The sequence below is a fragment of the Agelaius tricolor genome, unplaced genomic scaffold, assembly GCF_023055355.1.
Source record: "Agelaius tricolor isolate 1412-34295 unplaced genomic scaffold, bAgeTri1.0.p SCAF_19, whole genome shotgun sequence".
NCBI lineage: Eukaryota > Metazoa > Chordata > Aves > Passeriformes > Icteridae > Agelaius > Agelaius tricolor.
The window spans coordinates 15,284,319-15,311,648 of record NW_027269279.1 but is presented as its reverse complement, the minus strand read 5'-3'; the positions used below and the strand labels follow the sequence as shown (position 1 = coordinate 15,311,648).

The 27,330-nt window shown below is 53.8% G+C and overlaps 1 protein-coding gene across 5 annotated transcripts in view; it reads right to left on the bottom strand.

Annotated features, from left to right (window-relative positions):
• CAPN15 (calpain 15) overlaps nucleotides 1-21,905 on the bottom strand; it is a 56,655-nt gene extending 34,750 nt beyond the window's left edge. For 2 of the 5 annotated variants that reach the window (XM_071444543.1, XM_071444546.1), the window contains exons 1-5: nucleotides 21,758-21,905; nucleotides 16,201-16,582; nucleotides 15,945-16,111; nucleotides 13,299-13,339; nucleotides 5,736-6,054 (exon numbers count right to left, since the gene is read on the bottom strand). In XM_071444543.1, coding sequence (XP_071300644.1) covers nucleotides 5,736-5,911 — 176 coding nt within the window. In that variant the 5' untranslated portion in view covers nucleotides 5,912-6,054; nucleotides 13,299-13,339; nucleotides 15,945-16,111; nucleotides 16,201-16,582; nucleotides 21,758-21,905. Of the gene's footprint in view, nucleotides 1-5,735; nucleotides 6,055-13,298; nucleotides 13,340-15,944; nucleotides 16,115-16,200; nucleotides 16,583-21,757 lie in introns of all 5 variants that reach the window. The other 3 variants (XM_071444544.1, XM_071444545.1, XM_071444549.1) reach the window with 3 other exon arrangements.
• Between the last annotated feature and the right edge of the window lie 5,425 nt (nucleotides 21,906-27,330).

Here is a 27,330-nt window from a genome sequence, read left to right as displayed (position 1 = left end):
CAGCTCCTGCCAGAGGATTGAGACCATTTCACAACTCCAGGCTACATGTGTGACACCTCTCAGGGGGACAAGGGATTTGCCATGAGACACGAGACCACATTCCTCTCTATGCAGCCAAAGAAGCAATGCAGAAGGGTTACTCTGGGGAAAAAAAAAATCCTTGCTCTGGCTCCACTTACTCTTAAAAATTTTTAAAAACCAAAAAAACCCACAAACTGCCAATTCCTCCCCCTCCCCACCCTCAACATCCAAAGCAAAACTCCCCAACACCTGCACTTGGAGAAGGACCTGAACCCATGGTCCTGGAGCAAAAGTGCTCAGCTCCTGCAGACAGGAGCATCCCCAAACCAGGTAAAGGTGCTGGGTTTTCCCTTCTCCAGGCTGGCTCTGTCAAAGCTGTGCTCTCCATGCTGTGGCAGCAACACCCAGGCAGGAGGGTCAGGCATTTCTGCTCAGCTTTGGCCAAGCCTACCATGTAAGATGAGGACATTCTCCAGCTGCCTCTGCCCTGGATTTGACCTCCTTTGAGGCAGGATGGCTCTTGTGGGACATGGAAATGAGGAAGGTTGGAGGGCACACAGGAAGCAAAGGGAGGGTTTGTTTGGGGATCTATTGAGAACTCTGGTCGCCACTGCTCTGCACCACCCTCTGAGATATTCGTGGCTCCAGAGCTATAAATAGCCCTAATTTAAACAACTAATAGCTTTGTGACCCTGGAGCAGGCAGGGAGAGAGGATGGGCAGGGCTGGGAGCCTCAGGCAGATGAAACAGACTCCATGCTGCCAACTCCTTGGCACTGCAACACCTCCTTGAGCAAGACACTGCTCCAGATCCCACAGGCTCTGGTGAGAACTGGGGAGCAAACAGTCACAAGCCAAACATTCCCACCAAACAGGTGTCCACAACAACCTGCAGCATCTTTACTGCACCAAATCCCAGCTGAACTCCACAGCAACTTCCAGAGGGAGCACAGCCCACAAAGGGATGGATCTGCCTCCCTGCAGCACCTGGGGAGCACAGGCTTCACTCCTGTGCTGAGCAGGCATGTCCTGACTATGAGAGCTGCCGGCAGTGCCCTCTGCTTTGGATGAGTGGCTCCTGTTTCTGTGCACACACACTCAGAGCACGTGCTGGTGATCCCCACCTGCTCCACAGCCACATCTGCTTTAGCATGGAGGCTTAGGAAGGGAGATGGACCAGCTGGACCCCGGAGATCCCTTCCAGCCTCAACAGGTGGTTGAGGTTGAGGTTGATGCAGTTGAGGTCAGCGATTATTGAAAGGTGCAAAATAAACTCTCTGAGCACACCCAAATCCAGGGAGGTTGCTGACCAAGCCCAGGGATCTGTGCCTGCCCCACCCCAGCCCTGTTGGGGTTCCTGTCCTGCTGAGGCTGCCAGACCTCCCGGGGCCAATGCCCAGCCTGAGATCTGATGGCAGAAAACAGAAGCAGGTGATCACCAGGTGATTCCCTGCAGTCACCTGATGCTCTACCAGGAGCTTTTTTTTCAAGAATCTCCTTTCTCTGGGCTCTGGTTTCCCCACCAAGAAACACACAAAATCATTTAGTTGGGAAAAGCCCTCCAAGTACATCGAGCCCAACCACTGCCCCAGCACTGCCAAGACCACCAGTGACCCATGTCCCCAAGTGCCACATGCTTTCTGAACACTTCCAGTGATGGTGACTCCACCACTGCCCTGGGCAGCCCATTCCAATGCCTGACCACCTTTTCTGTGAAGAACTTTTTCCCCAGCATGCAACCTGAACCTCCTCTGGCACAACTTGAGGCTGTTTCCTCTTGTCCTGTCCCTGTTCCCCAGGAGCAGAGCCCGACCCTCACCCAGCTACACCCTCCTGCTGTCAGAGAGCTGTGGAGAGCCAGAAGATCCTCCCTGAGCCTTCTTTTCTCCAGACTAAGCACTGTCCTGGTGTCCTCCAGACACTTCTGCTCATGCTGCACTCAGAGCTGAAGTGCCACAGGAGGAGGCTGAAGGAGGAGCACAGAGCCACATTCCTCCACACAGCTCCCTGCCACACTTCCATATGCCAGAGTTCAGTTATTGAAATCTCCACCAGCCTCAAAACAACTCAGAGCCTGCAGAAAAGGCCTCTGTGATGCTGCCCAGCAGTTCTGACTTGCTGCTGTTCATGTATTTAAGCCAAGGGCTCACAAACAGGACACTCAGGCTTGCCCAGAGATTCTCCCCAGAAGTGAGAGGGGCTTCTGGGGAGCAGGGGGTGGCACAGCAAGTGCCCTCCCACTACCTGCCAACAACAAAGCAGGTCCCCTCACTTCCCTTAAAAGCAGGGAGATTTACATATTTTTAGCATATCATAATAATAAAATAAAAGAATAATAAGAGTGTGTTCCTCCCTCCATAGTCATTGAGACCCAGAGGTATTTCATTCTGCGAAGGCTTTTATAGAAAAATAAAAATCCTTTGCAGAACACTGCAGGAAAGCCCAGGAAATGAATATCTTTGGAAGAGGAGGGAGTTCAGAGAGCTTCAGCCAAAGCAAGTAGTGGGAAGAGACACTCAGGTCAGCTGCACAGACCTTACAACCCTTTCCCCAAAAGCCTCTCCTAAGAGCAAAATCCAGAAGTTCTCAGTACTCAACAGGACCATCTTCATAAATCCTGGAAGTGAGGAAGAGGTGAACAGGAACATTCCCCTAAATCTCATCAGGAAACAGTTCAGAGCCCAAATTCCCTCCTAACCCCTTGCAATGTGGAAGGATGCACCTTGGAGAGGTGCCACCACCCCTGGAAACCACTGTGATCCCACAGCTCCCAAACACCCCACAGGGGCAGCCACAGCAATGGAGCCATGCCCTGCTGCCAGCACCAAGCCTGTGGCACTGCCCCTTCCTGCTCCCAGCTCCAGGAAGGGTCTGGCACATGGGGAGCTTGGCCACGATGGATCCCTGGGCTCAGCTGAACCCTCCCACCCAACACCAGCCCAGGCCAAGCACCTTCAAGCACATGAGCAAGACAGAGCCCAAGGGGACTTGTAGCTGAGCCATTTGTCTGGCTGCACACAGCTACCAGGGGTGAATTCAAACCCATCTTTGCCCTAAGCAGAGATTTCTGCAATCAGATCCCTCCAACATGCACCTAATACCTGGTACCTCCAGTCTTTCAATAACTTGTCCTCCTGGCATGCTGGGATAGGGACAGGCTCCTGTTTAAATACTGACACACAGAGGAGACTGTGCAGCCCTGTCCAGACAAGACCAGGAACTCCAATCTGGTTGTCACAAGTCTGCTGCTTCTACCACTAAGGCCCTTTTCCTACTCCCTCTTGTCTCCCTCTCTTCAGCAGACAGGGAATTCCACACCATCAGCCTCACTCAGGCAACAGGAGACAGTAAAACCTCCTCCCAGGTTCTAAAATCTTGAAAGCCAAACAGCACTGATTTCTCCCCTTATTCCCATCCCACCATAAGGGATGGCTCCCCCAGCTCCCCCATCAAGTACAGACCAAAGTCACTCACTATTTGTGTCCCTGTTTTTCTGCCGAGGAAGGTTTGTGTTCATCCCTGAGACAGCTCAGAGCAGCTTGGCTCTGTGCTGCTCCACAGCAGCCAAAGCATTATCAGCTTTGAAGGTGGCTGCAGGCAGGGACAGAAAATCAGCAGGAAAAGGAAAGTCTATCCCAGAACTCCTGCCCAGCCTCAAATTGACTCCCCAGTACTCCACTTCCTTCCTACACGACATGACTCCAGGGACGAGGACATGCACAGGCAGGATACCTACCCTGACTTGTTCTATTGACTTACTTAATTTTTTAAAGGAATATATTTATCTGTTCCTCTCTGGAAACCAATCCCCCACTGCTGCTGGGCCCTGGAGCTCCCAGGGAGGGCGGCCCTTTGATGCCTGGCAGCCTGGCTGATCTCAGCAGGGCTTTTGAACCCACTTCCATCACCACTGCCTGCAGCGAGTTCTTCCCACGCAACTCGCTGCTCAGTGAATCACAGCCCCTGCTCTTCCTGTCTCCAGGAACCACACCACACTGAGTGGGGATGAGCTCTGCTCTCCCTTTAGCAGGGGAATAAGGAATTATCACAAAAGCCACTCCTGTCCCCACAGGACATCGCCATTATCTGCGCCAAGACCGGCAGTTCCTGTTCTTGCCCCAACATCCGCTCCACCACCAAGGCTGGTTCTTCAGGAAATGTATTTCCACATGCCAAGATATCACTTAGTTCCTCAAACTACAGACTTGGAGCCATGAGCAGCCTCAGCTGCCACACATGAGGCTGCAGAGACACTGCCTTTTTTTAGTGCCCAGGGCCAGGTGTACACTGGAAGCTCCTAAATTCCAGCTGTGGCTGTGCACAGCCAAAGCAGGGAGTTATCTGTGAGCTGGGACACCTTCCCAGCTCCTCAAGGTAACAGAGGGGTAACCAGCAGTGCAGAAGGGATAATCCTGCAGGAAGGACCCAGCTCTATTTGCAGAATCCCTCTAAACCAGAGGGAACAAACCCACACAGCACAGATCACCAAGCAGAGCTGTGGACCAGCAACACAGGTTGGCACACACAGCAACAGAATTTGGGAACTGCACAAAATATCTTTTTTAAAGGTACTTAAGTCTATGCTAGAGAGTAAAGACAACAACTTATTGGTTTCACACTGTTCCCAGCTCAACAAGACCCAAGAGAGCACCAGAAAGGAGCAAAGCCTGACATTGCTGGGAGGCTCTAGAGTCATGCACCAGAGCCCAGGAAGCACATCCTGGGCCTTGAAGCAGCAGAAGGCAGGAAAACAAGGACTGCACCACAGATACTGCACCAACATCACAGCAAACACCTCCAGGGGAAAGCCAGGACAGCTCAGGGACACTCAGCAAGCAGCTATTCCTCAATGACCAGCAGCTCCAAACAGACTCAGGCAGGTATGGACACCCCTCCAGGCTGGAGTCCACACAAAGCAGGCATTAGGCAAAGGTTCAAACGTTACCAGCACAAAACACGGCAGCCTCTATAGCCAAGCCCCTGGGCAGAGGGGTGGTGGATGCTTTTTGATAAATCTCTCAAACTGTCAGAGACTGAATGCAGGACACTAGCCCCCCAAAACAAGAGAAACTCCTCACTGCAAGTGGCTGATGTGGAAGGGGCAGAGGCAACAGCTCAGAGACACATGTGAGATGCTGATTTCATCAAGGTGGGATAGGAATTGAGGGCTGGAAACACTAATCTGGTTTTAAGAGTAACTCTTTTTTGGTGTGTTTCATTCCTGTGGATCTGTTACTCAAAAGTGTTTCACTGCTTTTGCAGGAAAACAGCTCCACTGGCTCTTCCAAGTTCAGAAACTCTTGCAACTTAGTGCCACCCAACCCGGAGACACAATCCTCCACCTGTGACACTATAGTGTGGTTGGGAGGCCAGAAAGAAAAGGAGCCACGAGAACATGGCAAACAAGGAACTGAGATCCCACTCCCAGGCAGCCACCTTGACAATTTAGGTGAGGGAGGAAGAGCTGGGATGAGTCCTGCAGTCCATTCTGCAGGAGACATCAGCCCCCCTGTGTAAAGCCAGGGTCTGACATCACTCAAATCGGTGGGAATTTGGCTCTGGCTTCCCGAGGATCTGAACTGAGCCTCTGAATGCAGGGACCCAACACTCAGTAGGATGCAAAGCAGCCGGTGTGGCAAAGGCAGCGGCGGGGCTGAAGCTGAGAGGTGAGCAGTGAGCAGGGAGAGGTGAGCAGGCTCCTCCCCTCGTCCTTACCTGCGCAGCCGGTGCTGGAAGTGCTGCTGCTGCCGCGTTATAAGGGCACTTTCCCACACGGGGCCGCCGGGGCTGCTCCTATACCAGCCCACGGCCGGGTGCCCCGGGTAGGGCGAGCTACTGAAGCCATGGTCCGACTCCGTCTCTGCGGCCAGCGATGAGGCAGAGCTCCCCATGGCTCCCCCCTGCCCAGCCACGCTGAGATTGAGCCTAGGTTAGGTCGGAGCCAGTGGCATGGGCAGCTCGGGTGGAACGGGCGAGGCGCTGCGGCATGGGCTGCTGCACAGATCCCAGCACGCTGGACAAAGGAGGGTCGGTTCTGATCAGAGTTGGAAAAAAACAAAACAACAAACAAACACAGAGAAAGGGGAAAAAAAGGAAAGAAAAAGAGAGAAAGATAAGGTACGATTTCAGCAACAACCCTCCAGTTTTAAAGCCTATCAACGCATGCTCTGATCAGGGTCCCCATCCCAGAGCTCACTGGGAAGGGAAGGGCTGTGTCTGTCACTGAATCCAGCTTTTGCTGCTGGAGATGGGGAGTGTGGGGGCTCTAGAAAAGGCTCCCCCCAAGTTAAGCACCAGGAGCTCCCAGGCACAGGGAAGCACCGACTGATGGAGGGAAGCACAGCAGAACCCAGCACAAAGCCCTTCACACATAGGAAAGAAGCAGAAAACGGGACAAGCCAGGCCCACCTGGAGCCCAAACCAGCAGCCCTGGGGGACCACACACACCAGGATAGTCAGGGCTCTGACTGGCACACCAGTTCTAAGTTACTCAGCTACAAGGACTGGATGGTTTGTGTGCTTACACGTAAAATAAAATATTCCTCTTTTCCTGTTTCCCACTAACACCCCAGTAGGACTGGAACTGGGCAGACTGGGGATCTGCACAAGTATTTTCTGTGACTATTTACTTTCAGCCCAAGGCAAGTTTTAGCTGATCCTGAGCACACCCCTACCCACAGAAGCAGGTCTGGGGCTTTGCTCCTCCTTTTCTCCCTCTCTCTTTCCTACTTTTCAGAATTTATTCTTCAAGCATCCTCACAATTAAACTCCAGAAACATTTCATGTCCTCTGTATTAAAAGAAGTTGAAACACACACACGTCTCTCCTTCAAGTGAAAAGGCAGGACAATCTGGATGCATGTCAGGAGCAATGGATCAAGGTAACATTTAACAGAGCAAAAAAGAAGAAACAAGGAAGATGGAAAAATTAGCACAGCTGAGCTTATTCAATTACTCACCAGGATTTAAGGAGATGAATGAACCACAGAAAGACCTTTGCAAAGAAACTAGTTTTGCCGTAAAAAGGCTGAGATGAGGAGTCCTAAAATACAGCTTTTCAATCCCAGGATTGATCTAAGGGATCAAGAAAGGCCTTGATAGCTAATAGACTCCCAAAAGGAGCAGCTCAAGGAACAGGTGCAATTTTGTTACAAGCTCAATACCAGAATGTGCCTGCACAAGGTCATTAACTGAAGAATGTTAACTACTCTGTCATGGTCTCTGTAGCCTGCAAAGCCTGGATGAACCAAACAAATCTGAAAAAGGTCCATACCTCCTCCTTGTTTTAATTCAGCTGCCTCCCTGCTGTGTATCAGCCCCCCCCCCCCCATCCCCACTACCCAACTGCAAGGTTTCACTGATTTCTGCACATCTACCCAAAGTGGATCCCTGGCACATCCCCTCTCATTTCCTGCTATTCAAGCAGTTAATTTGTAACAAATCTGATTTTCTGGCTAAATGAAAGCCACACGATGTGAGGGGAAGAGCACTTCCAAATACCATCAGCTCAGTCTATCTGGAGCCATCAGTCATCCCACACCTGTGGTGTCTCTGGCTCTTCTGCCCCATCCCAGGAGCAAAGGCACAGGGGATGCAACTCTGACACCTACTAGAAGAAAAAACTGTCTCTTACCTCAAAACCTCAGGTTCTATCATGATAAAATAGGTAAGTAAAGGCAAGATGGGTAGAACAGCCCCTCAATGCAGGCTGAGCCAAGCAGAGGAAGGATGCTCAGGCGTCAGTAGCCTTTTAGCCCCTTGAGTTGGGTTAAACTGCCACATAAAGCAGTTCCACAGCCTGGTTCAAGATCACTTCCTCAGGCTGGTAAAGCAGAACCCTTGGCTTCCTCCTGCTGCCCATGGAAATGCCAGTTTTAGCTCATCCCAAGAGGAGGCAGACATGCCTGCCGCTGTCCCAGCCCGTCTCCAGGAGCCAGAACAGGCAGCTGTGCTCTGCAGGGAGGGGAAAGGCTGGAGCCCTGCTTTAGAACCTGCAGTAAAACCCCACACTGGGTGGAGTTGGGAGAGGAAGGGAGCTATAAATAGGTGGAGGATAACCTAGCTAAGTCGGAGTGATCTCCGAGACTGTCTGGTCTAACTGGGCTGCTTGGCTGTGAGTGCTGCGTGAAATCGGATTTCTCCAGGCAAAGCAGTAAATCCTTCTCCTCAGGGTCATCCTCATGCCAGGTGAGAGCAGCCAATGAGTGATACTGAAGGGGGAGTGTTGCCCAAAGGTGGGGAGAGGGTGAACCAGTCTGAGAACATGAGTGGCAGCAGCGTTCCAGCCCAATGCAAAGCACGTATGTGCTCACCATGCCGAGCCTGAAACGCCTTTGGCCAACACTAAGCAAATGAGGAGCCTCCAAGAAGTCAAGGTGAGAATGGAAACTGCACCCCAGAAAGGAAAGAGGTCAATTAAAGAAGAAGAAAGCCACCCTGGAAGCACTCAGCCTTATTTTTGAGGAATTTCTGCCACTGGGCAGGGAGCTGCCCCACCTGCAGGCACGTGGCTGAACAGGGGAGACTTCAGTCACTAAAAGGGAGCAAACTGCCAAGAGTTCCTCTGACTCGGCAGGAGGGAGCAGGATTTTTCCCCTAATTAACAAAGCACTGCTTCCACCTATCTAATCTAGAGAGGAAGCAACAATGTGAACAGATTGAAGTGTCTTGAGAAGGGTGGATCTCACTCATGGAAATTAACAGTTAAGCACCTTAGCAAGATGCTGAGTTTGGATTTTGGTTTTCTGCCCCTCGCAGCTGCAATAATTACCAGGTTTGAACTGATGCTGGGTAACTGCTCCCAAAATATCACTTCCAAAATGAAACCAGGTTTGATCTCGCCAGCCCCAAGCTGAGTAAGATGTCAGCTGCTTATCCTGCTCTGTGCTACATGATGCAGACCCTCCCTCAAACTCTCCACCAGACCCTGGGCAGCAGGCATGTACAGAGTGTGCAGGACAGCAAAGCTGTCCCATGGAGCTCCTCCTGCTGCCAGGACAGCCTGGATGCTTCCACATAACCTTATTCCTCCACACCAGTGAGCAGTGCTGACCCTTGGGCCCCAGCTCTCGTGTCACAGCAGAGCAGGCAGGAAGGGTGGGGATCTACCCAACCCCCTTTCCTTCCCTCCAGTTTCAAAGTAAGTTTTGGCTCTGAAGAGAGAAAAAAAAAAAAAAAAAGGGAACTAGCCCATGTGTTTCAATGCATCTAGGAAGTTGCAGGATCAACTTTTCCTAGCATCAGCCCCAAACTCTTCCCTTTGGCACGCAGCAGGAAGAAGAGACAGAGGTCCCTGGAGCTGCTGCAGCCATTGAGGAAACCAGGGAGGCAGACTCACCCCAGCTGGTCCCACGTGCAGCAGCCCCTCTTTGTGATGGGATACCCCCACACTCCTTTTCCTAGTGATTTATTGATCCATGTGGCACGAGCCAGCTTTGCTCCTGCTTGAATTTTCCAGCCTCCCTTGGTTCTCAGCCTTGGAAACTCAGGGACAAGACTTTGCCACTTCATTAATTCCTCCACTCCTCCAGCCTATAAATCAAGTCAATTCTGAGCTACTCCCTTGCTCCAAGGAAGATCCAGGAATGAAAATACCATCAGACATACTGAGCTCCAGACAGCTCTGGTCTGAGGTGAGGGCCAGCAGCTGGCCCAGGAGAAGGCTCACCATGTACCTGAGGGAAACAAATCCCTCAAAGCTGTGCCCAGAGGAAGCTGCAGGAGACTTTCTTCTAAGATTGAAGGTGAAGTACCAGCCCTTCTCCTCCCTCTGCTGTGTGAGCTCCTCTGCCTGGGGGCTGACTAAGATCCACAGAATGTCCTGAGTTGGAAGGGACCCATAAGGATCTTAAGTCCAACTCCTGGCCCTGCACCAGGACTCCTCAACAATCCCACCCCATGCCTGAGAGCATTGTCCAAACACTCCTGGAGCTCTGGCAGCCTGGGGGCCATGACCATTCCCAGGGGATCCAGATGTGCTGGGACCTGGTACCACCATCACCAGCAAAGGAGGAGCTCTCTGCCTTCAGTCTCATGTCAGCTGCTGCTGGCAGGGAGAAGCCAGGGCTCCTGAAGAGCTCTCACTGTCCAGTGCCCACATACAGCCCTGGAGGAGCAGCCTCCTCCCTAGGGACTGCAGGATGTGACTCACACCCTTAAACACCAAGGACAGCTGGAGGAGCTGGGGCTGCATGGGGACATTGAGCTGGAGGAGAGCACTTCAGGCATCCTGGAGGAATGGCCAAGCCTTGGCCTCCCACCAATGCTGCCTCCATGCACAGCAGATCTGCCCTGAAGGAGGCACATGGGAATGGTGTGCAGGGCTGGAAGGTGCATAGCACGAGATGTGGCAGCCTAAGGAGTGCCAGAGCAGGTTGGGATAGCTAAGAATGCAGAGGGGAGTGTCTGATGGTGTTATGCTAGCCAAGGAAGGGAAAGGAGCTCAAGCATTTGTGTGATCTAGCCAGCCCCCAGCTCCAGGCAGAGTGGCAGGACTTGAGGATGTGCAAAACCAGGCACCAGCAGCAAAAAGAGAATGGCTGGAATTCACCAGGCTGAGATGACCCTGAGAAAGAAGTAACCCCAGGAGAGGAAGTGAAAAATCCTCTCTCTTTCCACAAGGCAGCAGGGGAAAACCAGACAAGCAACAAGACACCCAACTCAGGCAGACACAGCACTGAAAGCCAAGCTGCAAACGCCGACCCAACGAGAGCTCCACGGCTCAAGTGCAGCAGGAGAGCTGGAACACTCTGTGCTGAGCAGGTGTCCTGCACACAGCTGGGGACAAGACAAAGTTTTGCTGTTCTTTCTCCCTGCCCTCATCTGCCAAGCCAGCCCAAGTGCTGCAGTCTTGGCAGGAAATGAAGGTGTCAGCAAGTTGCAATTCCTTGCAAAGCTTCTAACAGGGAGGGGTGGGAAGGCACCTCCAAGGACAGACTGAGGCAGGGGTACAGCTGGAGGGATGGGACAGTGGTTGGAACATTCAGCTGGGATGGGGAAGGCTTTTCCAGCCCTTGTGTTCCACACAGAGCTCCCCAAGACTTTGTGACTCAGAAAGCTCTGCCTTATCTGCCAGGGCCAAGGAGTCTTGAGGTGTGCAAGGCACGAGGATGACAGGCAGTGTGCAAGCACTGCAGATGGGAGGACACAGAAAAGGGAGAGAAGGGTGAAACTCACCCACCCAAATGTTTGTTCTGGGGCAGAGGGCTGAGGGAAGAGAGTCAGATATTCTGGCCTTGCAGGAAACTGAGGGGACAGGAAGCTTTAAGTGAGCTGTTTTCCAGGTCTTGGTGAGAAATAAGAGCAGTACACCACTTGCAGAGATATCCCCAGCTGAAGTGAACTGTCTGGAAGCAGATTTCCAGATGGGCTATTAATGAGGTAACAAGATAATTGAACCTGGAGTCCCAGAGCAGCACAGAACAGGATCTCACACTCCATGCTACAAAGTCCAGAACAGCAGCACAGGTCTCTGGCCACAGACACCAACATGCAAAGGTAAGCTTGAGGGTCTTTACCTTCTTTCAGCTGCTTTGAAACTGGTTCTGGCCCAACTTTAGCCCAGAAGAAACTCATACACAGCAGCTGAATTGGGCTAAGCTGCATTTAATGCCTAGCACTGACTCTTTGTAAGTCTGCAGGCAGAGGAAGGTGTCTGAAGTGTGAAGTGAAAGATTGATAGGAAAAGCAGATGTACTGCAGAGCCAGCTTGGCCACACAGCAACTACCATCCAAGTCTGAACAAAGTTTCCTCTCCTCCCTTGCACTGGACACTGTAAAGCAGTGACAGATAATCCAGGGAGCTCCTGGAAATCTATCCCGGTCACTTTGAGAGAGGGGATTACATAGATCTGAAAGGGCAATCAGCATCTTAATCACAAACTGGAGGGAGAAAAAGAGGAGAAGCAGGAAGGATTTTTCAAAATAAGGGTTAACTTCAAGCCTCATCTCCACTGACAACTGCAAAGCAGTTTCTGAACAGCGTGAAAATGGCAACAAGGGCACTGCTGCAGAAGGGTCTGAGTGCACACACGTTTAAGAAAACCCACACAACGAACTCCCTCCAAGCCCAGGGCTCCATTAAGTCAATTAACACTGCTCCATTGAAGTGCAGCGAGCCGCGTGTGTCCCGCAATTCGCGGCCAATTGTGGGGACTCCGGAGCTCAGCACAGCGTGGGTGGGCTGGCAGGGCCCTCCCAGCACCAGCAGCGAGGAAAAGCCACAGGGACACTCACAGGGGAAGGAACAAAACAACACAAGCCACAGCATCCAATCCCGGGAAGCTTTACCAGCAGATCTCATTTCCAGATCTTTTCCTCCCCGTGTTTATAATCCTTGCAGCAGAGTTCTGCCATCCTACTCAGCTCACAGGCTGCCCCAGCTACAAAAGATGTCAGGCTGAAAAATCACCTCGACAGACTGCCTGCTGAGACCAGTTGTATTATAAAAACAGGAAGCTCTTGCCTGCCTGCTCCCAATATGCTGTGGATTGAATGGGAAGGAGCATACGCAGGGATGCTTTGCAAGAAGAGCACACACATGGGACTCTTGCCAGGAAAAATGCATCTTGAGTAACACATGTGCTCTTAGTTTCCTCTTTTTTCTGAAAGGTTTAACTACACTCTGAGCTACCCAGCAGCAATAAACCACTTTTTTCCCCTCTTTCTCACTTATAGCAGAGTGTTGCTTGGTAAACAGCAGATCTTCCTGTCTGAGGCTGTGCCAGCCTGTGCTGAACAGAACTGTTGTTATTGCACATTCACAGCTAGAGATAAACATGAATAAGAGCCACGAGTAAGAGCCAGGCACTGGTTCTTCAACACACTGCTTTATCAGCTTCACCTTGATTCAAATGTTTCTGACATCTCTCCCTCCTGAAGGGGCAAGGTGGCACAAGTAGCAAGGACAAACATTAAAAAAGAAAAGACAGAAATGACAGCAGCACATAAAGTGCTCTTCTGTACTCGCTAACATTCACAAACTGTGCAGCTCGCAGCTCCACCTGCACTTGCAACACTCAAAAGCACAACAAGGAAACAAATGGGCCCAGCCAACCCAAGCTGCCCAAATGGGAAAACAAAACAGCCTTCAGCACATTTCTCAGGACAAATCTCCAACCAGAGCCACAACTGCTGCAGGACAAAAAGGTTACAGAGAACCAGAGAAGGAAAAAAATCTGCAAGTCATCATCTCATCTGCAAGCTAACACTCTGCAATGACACAGGCACAGCAAACCAACCCAGGAAAAGTGGACACTGGAAGTTGAGGAGGGTTTCTAACCTTTCCAAGAGCAGACCTCTGGACCAGCTGCTCCAGAAGCACTGGGGAAAAAAGCACAACATGAGTTCCAATAATTAGTTCCTGGACAAGTTCATGACCTGCATGAGATGACTGCCCATCTTCAGCAGCATGGAACTGGACTTGATGACCCATGAAGTTCCTTCCCCCCCATCACTCAGCAATCCAAATTCATAGAGGCCCAGACACAGCACAGACACAAGGTCATTCCCAAAAGGACAGCAGGGATTGTATCTTCAGATCATGCTAAGTTGACAGATAAGCAGATGAAGGGCTGGCCACTGCAGAAGGGAGGGGAAGAAAATTGCAGCAAGAAACAGTCTCACAGCCAGTGAAAACTCAGGGCACAGACTTGGAAAGCAAAGCCTGAGAGGCAGGAGGTGGAGATGTCCCCTGAGCACACTGTCCCCAGACAGTCCTGTCACAGCTTTAATTCTAACACCGATTACACAGACAGTAAATATATCATTTGCCCAAGACACATCCAGTTGCATCCCTCACTAGAGATAGCTCCAGTCCACACTGCAGTGCCCTGCCCAAGCCACACAGGCAGCAGCACCTGGCTGTCTCCTTCTGCCATTTTAATGCAATTTGGCCTTTCCTGGCTTTCATCAGGCACCACGTCCCAATTTCCAACTAACTGGCCTAGATTTAAGCCAACACATCTCTAGCTGTGCCTCAGGCAAGCACAGAGGTGGAAGAAGCCTGTCAGACAATGGTGCCATTTGGCATTTCCATCACAAACAACCAAGAGATAAAAGCACAATAATTGCTGAGAGCTGCACAAGAGGCCCCTGCCTTCCCCAGGAGCAAAGGGAACTGGGAGAGAACAGGAAGGTGGGACAGACTCAGGGGACAGAGAGGAAGTTCCTCATCTAGAATCAGAATCACACAATGGTTTGGGTTGGAGGGAACCTTAAGCCCATCTCCCACCACCCCCTGCCATCTTCCACTATCCCAGGCTGCTTCAAGTTCCATCCAACCTAGCCTTGAACACTTCCAGGAATGGAGCAGCCACAGCTTCCCTGAGCAACAGGGCAGCACAGCTCAGCACAATCATTTAATAATAAAGCACCACATTACTGCTCACCACCTCTTCACCTCCAGATGACACCTGAAAAACACACCAATCCTTCTGCACACTGACATGGCAGCCATGCCATTGCTTCTGTTAGGAGATCACCCTGCATTGAAATTACAGGTGTGGAATAACACCTGGCACAAGGGAATGATACAAACAAAACAGTGCCTGAGACCACCACAACCCTCCCCTCTCCTCACCAGAGTAGCTTTACTGGCTCACTGTCTCCATCACAAGTGGCTCCTCTTCAGCTACACCAGTACAGCTGCAATTGTAGGATGTGTTCAATTACACACACCTTAAGCAATATTTTCTGGGAACAGTCATTTGAACAAACACCATGGTCACATGAGGAAAAGGCTGTACTCTGAGAGGGCTGAAACACAATGCAGATGGCTTGAGTAATGGTGGAACAAAGCCAGCCAGCCACACGAGGTACCTCCAGCATGAGGAGGGAGCTGAGCTTTAACCAAGGGCTGCTGGCTGCATCCCGACCCAAAAGGGCAGATGGAGAGGAGATCATGTTACTGGAGCCACTCCCACATGCCTTGCAAGACACATCCACAGGCCTGAGCCTTGTGTGGTGCTGCAGACCCTCCGGCAGGCTTTGCTTGCTAAGACATGGCAAGGTCAGGCAACAGGAACAAGGGCAGGAGCTTTTGGAAGACATTCCAAGGCTGTCTCAAAACAGATCCAAGAGCAGGAACACCACCTCATCCTTTCAGCCATGAGAAGGAGCCACGGTGGAGATCTGACCAACACCTGCCTGGTGACAGTCACCACTCTAACAGCAGAGGGCTCATAGCCCAGCTTCACTGACCAAAGCCATGAGAGGTTCCTGCAGACCTTCTGCTGTGGCTGGGCATCAACAGCACATAAAGATTCCAGCTAGGCCATAAACAACCAGCCAGGCCAGATGGGCCACCACACAGCAAGCACCAGTGTCCATCTGATTAATCCAAAGCCCCAGCCTGGATGAGGCCACATCAACCTGGATCATCTGAATCCAAGGAAACACCATCACACACTGCAAATGTATCCTGATGGTCCAAGCTCAGACTGGCTTCCCAGCACCTCATCCTGCCTCCTGAGCAGCCCAGGCACACAAGGCATAACAGTCACCTCTCTGTCCCAGGGGGCTGGGAACTGCCACAGCTCTGTGGTTACTGCAGGCAAACCCATGCAGTTTCTGCATTTACTGCCCAGTCCTTGCACTGCCTCAAACACACCCTGGGACAGCCACGTGAGATTAAGATTGCGAGGTGCTGGAAGACCCCACAATTTCTCTTCCAATTTCACAGTTCCTTCTTCACCATGAGGAAACCAGAGGATATTGGTATCCCCACCCATTTAAGCACGTAGCCTTCACACAGCCAGCACAGAAACACTCAAAGGAGGAATTCAAACAAGGAAGAAAGACAAGAACGAGAGGCATGAGAAACACGAAGCAGGGTAACTGTGCTCACAAACCAGAGGAGAGAAGGTCTCCTTCCTTCCAGCCCCTCCCAGCCCAGCCCAGTGCCAGCTGAATCAGAAAAGCCTCTCACCCAACACGATTGCTGCTTGGCAGGTGCAGTGCCTGTCGCTGTAGGGTCAGCCTGGTGTCCTGCTGCTGGCACCCGCTGAGTGGCCTGGCTGGAGGAGCATGCTAGAAGGTCCCTGCACCGAGCACTGGGAGCACACCGAGCCTGGAAGGAGCAGCTGCTGTCCCAAGCTGCTGGACAGAGTGAAAAACGGCACGTAAGAATAGATGACTGCTGAGACTCCAGGCCCATTAGCATGGCACCAACAGAGACAACCAACCTCACATTTTTGGTCCCTCAATCAGCATCCCCTTGAACTTCAGCTTGCAGAACTCCCCACGACATCCAGCTGGAGCTTGGTCCCCCCTGGAGACAGCTTTTGGGTCAGCTCAAACTCTTCACTCGTGCTCTCAGAACCTTTGGCTGTGACTTTACAGTTCCGTGCCCAGCACTGGCCTCCCTCCCTGCCGGTGGCTGCTGCTCAGCATCCTGGTGGGGGCTGTCATCAGAGCAGGGAATGGCACACCTCAGGAGCACAGCAGGATGGGGCACAGCAGGATCACATGGAGGAGGACTCTGGACAGCTCTCGACAATTAGCAACAGGGCAGGATCTCCCGAGGGGCCGGATGGGAACGCAGCGATGTCTGGCGGGGCACGCTGCCTGAATGTTCAAATACAGAAACAGATGTTAATTACTCTGCATAGCCAGGACATCATTACCAGCTACATCTCCTGGAGATTCTGAAGTACAAATTCCTCTGATTATGCCAAACATGCCCATCCCACCCCCAGAAGCCATGACGTTTGAGTAGTTACCTCAGCAAACCTCCCTCCTCTGAGATATTTCCCCTTCCTCCTTCATACTCTGTGCTCTCAAAACAACCTGTTTTAATGAAATTCCTGCTTTGGGAAGTGCTGTCTCCTTTGGGACAGGCTTTTAGCAGATGGTGGCAACGAGAACCCTTGTCCCTAAGTGTCTGGCTCTCCAGCACACTCTCACTTCCTCTATTTTAGGTTGGGAAGGGAGGACAGAAATAAGGATTCAGCTGGCACCATGTGATCAGTGAGCCTCTTTAGCAGCATGGCAGAGCAAGGGACCCCATTCTGCCCCCTCACCTTGCTCACCATCCCCACAGCCACACCATCAGATGCAGTGTGATACCCCTGGGATAGGTGATGGTGAATTCACAAAGAGCTTTTCTCTTCCAGCACTTTCCAGCACTGACAATTCCAGGCAGTGGGGAGAAGGTGCCCTGTGGTGAACACCTGGACAGGTGCTGCTAACAGAACCAGGGCAGCAGAGGGAGGGTGTACAGAATGGGCCAGGAACACCCCTCAGGACCAGTAATGAGTAAATAAAGGACTGATTCAGGAACCCTTCAGGCTCAAAGGGACCACCCTGATCCTTTTAGCCCAAGGGTCTGTGCAGCTACACAGAGAATTCCAAGCCCACAGCCCCTCCAAGGCACTCAGTGAGCTGCTCCTGCACTGAAAGGCAGTGAGACCAACACCAGCAGACAGAGCACCCCCCAAGTGCCACATCACATCAGTATCCTTGCACATTCCATGGGATAGGAAGGGAAAGCACTCAGCTCCCAGCAGCTCAGCACAGACCTGCTGGCCAGGGCTGGAATTCCAAGGACTTCCCGAGCTCTGCCTGCTGGCCAGAGTCTGCAGGAAGCAGATTGACAAGGGGCAAGCTGGAGAGCAAGACCTTGAGCACACCAGTGCTGCAGCCTCTGTGGATTGTGCATGGCCACAGCAGAGGACAGAGCTCAGCACACAAAGACCCTGGTGCTGTGCTCCCACTTCCACAGACCAGCACAAACACAGGGGATTTGCTGCCAGCAAAGCTGTCCATGAGTAACTTTCTCTTTTTGTTACAGAAGCAGAAGGACACAAGTTGGGAAGCTGCCTGTGATATCCTCAGTAAACTGAAATCACCTGGGCTGGGACTGGGAACAAGATGCTGAAGGGGAAACTTTGGTGCCACTGGAAGCATCACATTAGAAATGGAGCTGGGCAGCATCACTGGAGGAGGACAACAGCTTTTTGTAAGCTCTTGGTCTTTATTCCACCAAATTGAGAATGCACTGATAACCCTGAGGTTATCAGGGCTGCTCATGCCAGGGCTGGGGCAGGACACCAGCTCAGTCCCCTGACACTGTGTCACTGCCACCATCCCTGGTGCTGAGCCTGCTCAGGCCCACAGCATTTCCTACAAAAGGGGCTGCACTGCAGGAACAGAAAAGCTCTTTCTTTTTATATGAACACTCATTAGAGTTTACACCGTTGGCAAAGTGTGGAGGCACGCATTTGTGGAGGAACAGAGATATGGTTCCAACACTGGTTTTAATGTGCAAGCCTAAAGACTCGGCTTCAGTTTTTAGAAATCAAACTTGATCATCTCAAGCTGGCAAAAATAGCCCCATGTTCCCTTGAGTTATTTTCTTTTCAAATAGGCAGGGTACAGCACAATAGGAAATATCAGCAGTTATGTATTCAACCTCCAGAAACCCAACGGGCCAATTCCAGCAACCCACGGCAGCTTTCCAATCCTCCCTGATCTATTTGCTGGAGTTATTCTGAAAAGCAGGCTGCCCCCGAGCCATTCAGCAAACTCCACGTCCTGCTAATTACATCAATATAAATGTATTATCTTGGCTGTCAAACACGGGCTGCCTGAACAGGACAAGGCTCTGCCATGGAAATGCAGGAAAACAATTGCTCTTTCTGCTGGTGACACATTTCTCTGGATCCTATTTCCTTGCCAGGGCTCCCCCTTCTCCCTTCTGCCCAGGCACCAGGGCACCAGCGTTCTTTTCTTCCAGAGCAAGAGGAAATGGCACACAAAAACCCTCCTCATCCTTTCAGCAACTGAACAGTAACAAATTTTGGGAACACCACTGGCATTTCCTCTCAGCCAACCTGAGAGCTGCCAGCACATGGGGAAGGGAGCTGTGAGGGCAAGAGTTAAATGTTTCTCGTGAGCAGGCAGCAGCTCTTCTGCCTCCCTTGGCTTCCTCAGCTGCCATTGCTAAACGCAAGGCAAGTGTCAACACTCCAAACAGCAAATGTGACAGAAATTCGGAGCAGCCTGCTCCTCCCTGCCCAGCCTGGTGACTGTGGCCTGGAGAGCAGGGAACCTCTCAGGAAGGCTCCAACAGCAAGCAGTGAGGTTGAGGTGAACACAGGCAGATGCAGAGGAGCAGGGAGGCAGCTCGCTTCACTCCAGAGTGGGATTATGACGGAAAATGAGGAGGAAGCCACTGACTCACCTGTCCCACCCGCATAAGCAGCTTTCCCACTGAAGGCTGCACTGAGTGCGACCTTGATCAGAGCCCCAAGTTCCAGCAAAACAGGGGCTCACAAGGTTCTCCCCAGCTCTGGGCACTGGGAGAGAGCCATGGTGGCAGGACACTGGGCTGACACACACTGTGCAAATCTGCCTCCTCTGACTGAAGGCAGCCACAGTCCCTCACTCCAGCTTCCCTCTGCTTCATAAAAATCCTCACTTGGAGAAATGCCACAGGGTCTGGTCCTCTGTTCACAGGAAGGGTCAGAACAAAGCCAGAAAAAAACAAGCCTGGATTCATATGAAGCGGGAAGATGGGAGGAAAACAGCATTTCTCCACCTAGGAGCAGATGATGTTCCCAGCAGTGGGGATCAACACGACCATGGGCACATAACACAGGCTGAGTCTCTCTCTGGATCTCACATGCAACCAGCACAAACCTGGAAAGCTCCCACAAAACCTCCAGGACAGAAGAGAGCAGTGTGTTTTCCACGAGTTAAAGCCAACTGCTCTCAGCTGGCTGAGGGAACACCAGGGCCGTGGCCACTTCCCTCTGCAAAGCCAGCAGAATTCCGAGCAAAGATAAAGGGTGCCAGAGCAAAGATAAGGGGGGAGCAAGCAGGAGAGAGGGGCAATCAGTGCATCTGTGCTGAGGACATCCAGGCTCCTCTGTGGGGTCATCCAGCCCTAACGCCACCACGAGACAGCTCCGAGTCTGGGCACGCCGCCTGACCTTTTTTACGTGCAACTTTAGCACTTTTGGGTTGTTTTCCAAGATTTATTCCGATTCAGGAGACACTGTGCCTGGCCCACGCCTCCAGTTCCCTTATGCACCAAGTCATCAGGCTGGAGGAGGCTGCTCTCCCTCCTGCCAAAGCAATCGGGCTCAGCAAACCCAGCCAGTCACATCAGGCCTTCAAAGGGCTCTCCAGCCATTCAACCCCTCCTGGGAAGGGAGCAATGCTGGGTCTTGCCTTCTGCCTCCAACTCTTAAAGCCTTGGATACAAACAGAAGCTGATGCAACTCAAAATGAGTTAATATCCCCACACGCATAACATCAGGGTAATTTGAATCATGCCTTGGACAGGTTATTCTCAGACAGCTCAGCCCTGCTGTGGTGCACTCAGGGGCACGAGCCAGACTGTTCAGCAGGATCTCAAAAAATGGCCAGACAAAAGCCACAAGCAGACTCTCAGTCACAGGCAGCCAGTCTGTCACTGCAGGTGTGCTCCAGTTTAGGGAAGAGCACAGCCCTGAAGCACAAGTCCCAGGTGACAACGTGCAAAGCATGGCAAGATCTCTGCATTCAGAGCCACAGTCTGGGATATGCACCCCTCACTTCCACCTTGGCTCCCTCCAAACACATCTCCCAGTCTCCATCAGCTCTTGACTCACCCACAGCAGTGCAGCACTGTCCTGCACCAGTGCCCCAGGCCACGTGCAGTGAGCAATTCCCACACAACCTTCTGTCTGACCATGGAACCCACCCAGCCACATCCCGGGCCTGCGGGCCTACGGAGAGCCAAGCTCCACTGAGATTCCCAGCTTGGAGGAAACAGTATGACATTTCAAACACAACGTTCACATTATCCCATCTCCTCTAACAGGCCCACGGATGATCACCCTCAACAGTTGCTTCCTGGTGCTTGGGGGGATGTACCCCAGGAGCAGGGAGAGGAGAGAACTCGGTAAATGGAGAGGCTGGCAAGTACAGAGCTTTTTCCATCCTCTAAGGCTCCTGCATCCAGGACCTAGAGGCTGAGATGCTTCAACTGCAAGCTGAGCTGACATGCAGCAAAATCCAGGGTTCTTGATGAGACACTGGGACCCAAGGATGTTCAAGACCCAAGGATAATAGCCAGTCAACTGATTCTAAAGGGCAAACTCGCAGAGGCATGAGAAACTCTGCATAAAGCCCTGCTCAGCCCCAGCACGGGTGTCTAAGCTGGAGGTGAGAGTGAAGAACTGCAGTACAGGCAGCCTGGGGCGCTGGGGGCTTGCCGTGCTCCAGCCCGGAGCCGGCACTCGGCGGTGCCCCCGGCGGGGCTCCCCTGCCCGCGGCAGGACCGGGAGTCGCGATCCCGCCGCGCCGGGCGCGGGGCGAAGGCAGGGCAGGCACTGCAGCCTGAGGCGGGCAGTCACGGAGCCGCCCCGTCCCCCCCGGCTGCTGCACGACCCTCAAGCCCGTTAAAGCCCCTCCGACCGTGCGGCCGGGCCGGGGGCGAGCGGGGTCCCCCGCAGCCCCCGGGTCTCTCCAAAGCCCCGGGCAAGGCGCCCCGGCCGCCGCACAGCCCCGAGCCGGGACCCGGCACCGCCCGCCCCCCCGGGCCCCCCGGCCTCCAGCCCCCGTACGGGCCCACCGGCAACAGGTGGTGCGGGGCGGCCCGGGGGCGGCCGGGCCCAGCCGGCGCCTCCGGCCGGGAGAGCCCCGGGCGACCCCCGGCGCGGGCGGGAGCCGCGGCCCGCGGGGCTGCGGCGGGAGGCCCCGGGCGGCCGGCCCGTCCCCGCTCCCTTCCCCCGCGCCCCCGTCGCCGCTCACCTGGGGGTGGAGGCGCCGCGCTGCCGCTCCGTCCCCCGGCCCCGCGCGTTCCCCCGGGCGGAGCAGCTCGCACCCGCTCCGGCCGCCCCGCCGGCCCTTCCTCCCGCCCGCCCGAGCCCCGCGCCCGCCCTACGCCGCCGCCGTGGCGCAGCGCCCCGTCCCGGCCGCGGGCGTGCGGCGCGGAGACAGCGCAGGGACCGTCGTGAATAGCGCGGCGGGACTACGAGCCCCGAGGGGCGCCGCGCGCAGGAAGCGGAAAGCGGCGGCCGAGCGGGGCACCGGGAGCAGCGGTTCGGGGCCGGGGCAGGCCCGGCAGAGCCCCGGGCAGCGGCGGTGGTTCGGGCCCGAGGGACCGGCGAGCTCCGGGCGCGCGGAGGGCGCGGGCCGCAGCGGCCGGTGAGGGGCGGCGGGCGCTGTGCGGTGGGCGAGGACTACGACTCCCAGCCTGCCTTGCGGCCCGTGGGAGAGCGCCGACCCCCGGCCGGGGGTCGCAGCGCAGGCGGCGCTGGCCTCGGGGGCGGTGGGACCTGCCCGGGCTGAGGGTCCCGGAGGGTCCCGGGGGTGCTCCGGGGATCCTCCGGGGATCCTCCGGGGATCCCGTGGCTCCGTTCGTCCGGGGCCGCGGCTTGGGAAAGGCGGGTGCGTGGCCCTGAGCCCTCACACGGAGGCTCCGTGCTCCCCTGAGCGTCCCCGGCGCTCCCCTGAAGGCGCCGCCGCGAGGGGATGGAGGATCCCAGGGCCTTCCCTGTGCGGAGCACAGCCGGCGGCTGAGCCAACCTGGGCAGAAGCCGCTCGTAATTACAGCTTTAATGATCTGGCGGCACATGAAGCGAAGGTGGGGCCGTAGGGGTGTGCTCGGCGCTGCGGGCGATGTGCAGCCGCGGATCGGCGTGGGACGGGGGAGCGGGGCCGGGCCGGGCCGGGGCCTGCACCCGCCCGGCCTCGGAGCCCTGACCCACGTCCCGAGCCAAACCAAGGCCAGACTCGCCGGGCTAAGAAGCACCTTCACACCCTCCCACCCCACAGAGATGAGAGATGGGAGCAGTTCGACTCTCCGTGCTGGGCTGCTACCTCCCGGAGCCATGAGGGAAAACAGAGAGGGCCCCAGATGGGACCCAGGCCAGCTGGTCCAGCACACCCTGATGGGAACTCAGTGGTCGTTGTTCCAGCAAAAGCAGCATCATTTAAGCCACTAATCTTGGAGGGTGGTTAGTGGCTGCTGAGTGAAACATGACAGTTGCTAAAGAGGGAGAATGTTCTCTTCAGGCTGTTGGACCCTCCCCAAAGGGCCCCCCAGGCTTTCTCTGCGGGGTACTGAAATGGCAAATGTTCATGAGACCTTCTGTAGGACACTGCAGGGACCAAAAGCTGATGAAAAGCTTGGGCTTCCCTTCATGCCTCTGTAAAATGTGACTGCCAGTCATATCAACACATTTATTTGCAAACATTTTTTCTAGAGGCTGCAGACATAGTTCTGCTGCTGTTCTTTGTGGTGGGCGAGGGCAGGAGCAGCCCCATGCTGCCTTCACTCACAGATGGGATTCCTGGTCTGGGGAAATTGAGGGCTTGGTGCTCCAGCAGTGCCTGAGGAAAGCACAGAGCAGCTATCCCCCAAATCACAGGATCATGGAATATCCCAAGCTGGAAGGCACCCACCAGGATCATCAAGTCCAACTGCTGGCCCTGCAATGGAATCCTGCCATGGCCAGTGGGGCTGTCTTGCCCACTGTAGGGCAAAATCTCTCAGGATCCACTTGGGAAAGGGAGAATTTAAAAGAATCCTCTGGCTCCACCATGGTGGGTGTTTCCAGTGAGATCTGTCACCAGCCATGGAGCAGTAGCTGGAGTAGGAGCTTGGGCACTCGGGGACATTCCATGCTGCACTCTGGTGCCACATGAGGTCCCCTAAGGTGTCCAGGTCCTGGCCCCACAGGTCACATGAGAGCTGCTGGGTGCCTTCATCCCTGATCCCTTCAGCCTTGTGGAATAGCAGATGGCTCCTCAAAGCACCCAGAACAAGCCCATGTGTGGGGAGTTGGGTTCAGCTCCTTTTGCTATGCTCAGGATTATTGATGAGTGTGAGAGCACAGCAGAGGAGTCCCTGCAGCTCGTGTGGGCTTCAACATCTTCACAGCACAGAGCCCAGCTCTGGCATGACAGGGAGTTCCTGGCTGGAATTATGTCACCAGCCTGGCCATCTTATTTGGAGAATAAATGTGTGAAGCAAACTTTGCCCAGTTAGAAAGTGATTTCAAAAGGTGGATGTTTTCAGCGTGTTCAGTTAGGAATTACAATTGTGGGAAGGTTTGGGTTGGAAGGGACTGTAAAGCTCATCCCATCCCACCCCTGCCATGGCAGGGACACCTCCCACTGTCCCAGGCTGCTCCAAACCCTGTCCAGCCTGGCCTTGGGCACTGCCAGGGATCCAGGGGCAGCCACAGCTGCTCTGGGCACCCTGTGCCAGGGCCTGCCCACCTGCCAGGGAACAATTCCTAATTCCCAATATCCCATCCAGCCCTGCCCTCTGGCACTGGGAGCCATTCCCTGTGTCCTGTCCCTCCTTCCCTTGTCCCCAGTCCCTCTCCAGCTCTCCTGGAGCCCCTTTAGGCCCTGCAAGGAGCTCTGAGGTGTCCCTGCAGCGTTCTCCTCTCCAGGTGAGCACCCCCAGCTCTCCCAGCCTGTCAGAAATTCAATGAACTGGGATCCACATTCCCTAATTTTAGCTGGATAAACTGAGGCCCATAACTGGCAGTGCTCATCTCATCTATGAGCACTGGAGTAAGACAGAGGTTTCCAGTTATTCCAGGCAAATTCCTGTTCCTGTCATGGATGATAAAGTGGATCTAACATTCAGTTGGTGCAGCAGAGGCATCAATATTGCAGTGAGCTGCATTCCTGGGAATGAAAGGTCAGAGGAATGTCACCTCCTGCTCTGCCCTGAGCAAACCCCATCACAGAAAACAATCATTTTCAAGTGTTGTTGCCCAGCTTCTCCTCCACCTGCCATGCCTCCTAAAACTATTCCAGGGCTTTTCCTGGAGCTGCCTGGGCTGCCTGGACCATCTTGAGCTTTTTCTGACCATACAAACCTTGCATTCCTCTGGCTGCAAAGGTTCTCCCCCACCACCAGCACTTCCCAAATCTGACAGAGAGTGTCAGCCAGCTCTCCCTGATGCCTTGTTCAGGCTGCCCTAGAACAGAGACTGGGCAGAGTTAAAGAGTAAAGTAGGGATTTATTAGGAGGCCTCAATGGATCCACCTTGGGCAGCACAAGAGCCCAGCCAGGGCTGCACCCAAGATGACCCAAAATGGTCTCAAAATGCACGACCGGGCATGGGGTCTCTCACTTTTATGAGTTCTGCTCCATTTGCATATTGGAGTTAATTGTCCAGTTACAGCTTTAGCCCATGCAGTCCCATTCTCCTTGTTTTTCTCTCTCCAGTCCACGTTGTTTGTGCTCTTGGGCCTGAGATTTGGATCATTTGTCCTTGATCCCAGCTAGAGAAGGAATTGTTTTGTCTCCCTACTCTGTGAAGAGAGCTCACCATCCCCTAATGTGAAGTTCAGAAGTGCACACTAAAGCAATGCAGAATCTGAAAAACAGAAAAGCCAAAACCTGAGGCACCATCCCCACGCCATGGACTGGCACAGCTGAGGTCCAAGCAGCTGTGGATTGATGTGTGTCAGCCCAGACACGGCTCTGGATGTCTCTGTGAGCTCCCCTGGCCCTGATCCCGAGCTGCTGTGCCATGGGATACCCCAGAGGATGGGAGGTGGCCTGGAGCAGACCCAGCTGGCCAAGGCCAGGGGTACACACCCAGGGTTGGCAGGGACTGGAGGATGCACAGGGAGAATTCCCGTTGTGTTCTGGCAGTGCTGGAACCAGCAGCTCCTGCCTGAGGCACCTCAGGTGAGAGAGAGGAAGGATTTCCATGTTCCACATGCCAGGATCTTCCACAGTCCTCATTTCCTAGGACACCAAGCTTGACTGAGCCTTCCCTCAGTTCTCACCTCTGCTGGCAAGTGGCTCTTTCCTGGTGCCTGCCCTCAACCCTCCCAGCTGCAGCCTGAGCACGAGGAGGTCCTGATGGCCTTCAGAGGGCAGGACAGAAAGCCTTAGATCCATCATTGCTTTGGGAGGAGATCTTCCTCCTTGAGCTGTTGCAATGGAAGGTGCAAGGAAATGCAACTCTTTACTAAATATATAATCTATATATTTTGTATAAGGGTGGGCAGGCCCTGGCACAAGGTGCCCAGAGCAGCTGGGCTCTGCCCCTGGATCCCTGGGCAGTGGCTGCCCCTGGATCCCTGGGCAGTGGCTGCCCCTGGATCCCTGGAAATGTCCAATACCAGGCTGGACAGGGCTTGGAGCAAGCTGGGGTTGTGAAAGGTGTCCCTACCCATGGCAGGGGGTGGGACAAGATAAACTTTAAAGTTCCTTCAACCCAAACCACTCCATGACTCTGTGATTATCTATGTGATTATCTATTACTGATCAGTGATATGTTTTTAGTGGTAGGGATCTCAAAGTTTTGTAGAAGATGTAGTGCTGTGTGTAATATCTGTGTGTGCAACACTGAGGGCACTTGAGGAAAGAATATGATACAAACCCAGATTTTGCTTTCATTGTCAAGAGAATGCATCTCCCACATTTTTGGTATGAGGGAAATTGGACTCAGTGACTTTGAGAGGTACAGGGATGGCCCAGGGGAGATCCAGACTGTGTTTGTGGAGGCACATGGTCACTGCACAGGCCCAGCAGCTGTCAGCAGTGCCTGGGCTGACACCAGACTCGTGGTTCCTCCTGCTTGCCCAGCACCACGTGCTGTCACCTGCAGAGGGACAGCTGAAGGGATGGAGGTGAATGGTCCTGCTGCAGCTGTGCCAGGACATGTTCAAGGTGCTCTGTTGTCTTTTTTGGTGTGGTTATGGCACTCAAACCTCTCCCTGCTTGAAGGAAAGGTATCCATCCCCTCTGTTCAGAGAGGATTATCTGTTCCAAAACCCCCAGGTGATCCCAGGGCCCCACACCTGTCCTTTAGGCACTGATTCTGTGCCGAAAACGGCCCCCTGGGCCCCACATCATGGGGACATGGGGGATTGGGGTGTCTCTTGGGTTGCTGGAGCTGTGGGAATGTTCATAGCACTCTGGGGGTACGAGGAATTCCCTGCAGTCTTGGGGGAATTCTCACTAGAGGAGGAGAGTTGTCAGCATTTCCTTAGGGGAATTGGAGAGTCCGGGGAGTATCAGGGCCTTCTTGGGGGAATCTGGGAGCTCTGAGAGTATCCCCCTGGCTGTGTGGTGTCCCCAGGAGATGTCACAGTCCCCAGTTCCTCACAAGCATTGCACAAGTGCACGGAGACCTCGGGGATTTGGGGTACCCCAGCTGTCCTCAGTGGGGTGGGGGTGTCAGGGGAGCCCAGGGAGGGAAGGCCTCCCCTGGTCTCTGGCCAGGGGGGTGAGCTCACTGTGGCCCTTGGGCACACCTTGGGGCAGGGGTGGTGACAGGGACCCCCAGGGCCTTGGGAAGGACAGGTCTCATTCTCCTGCAGCCCCTCTACCAACCCCAGCA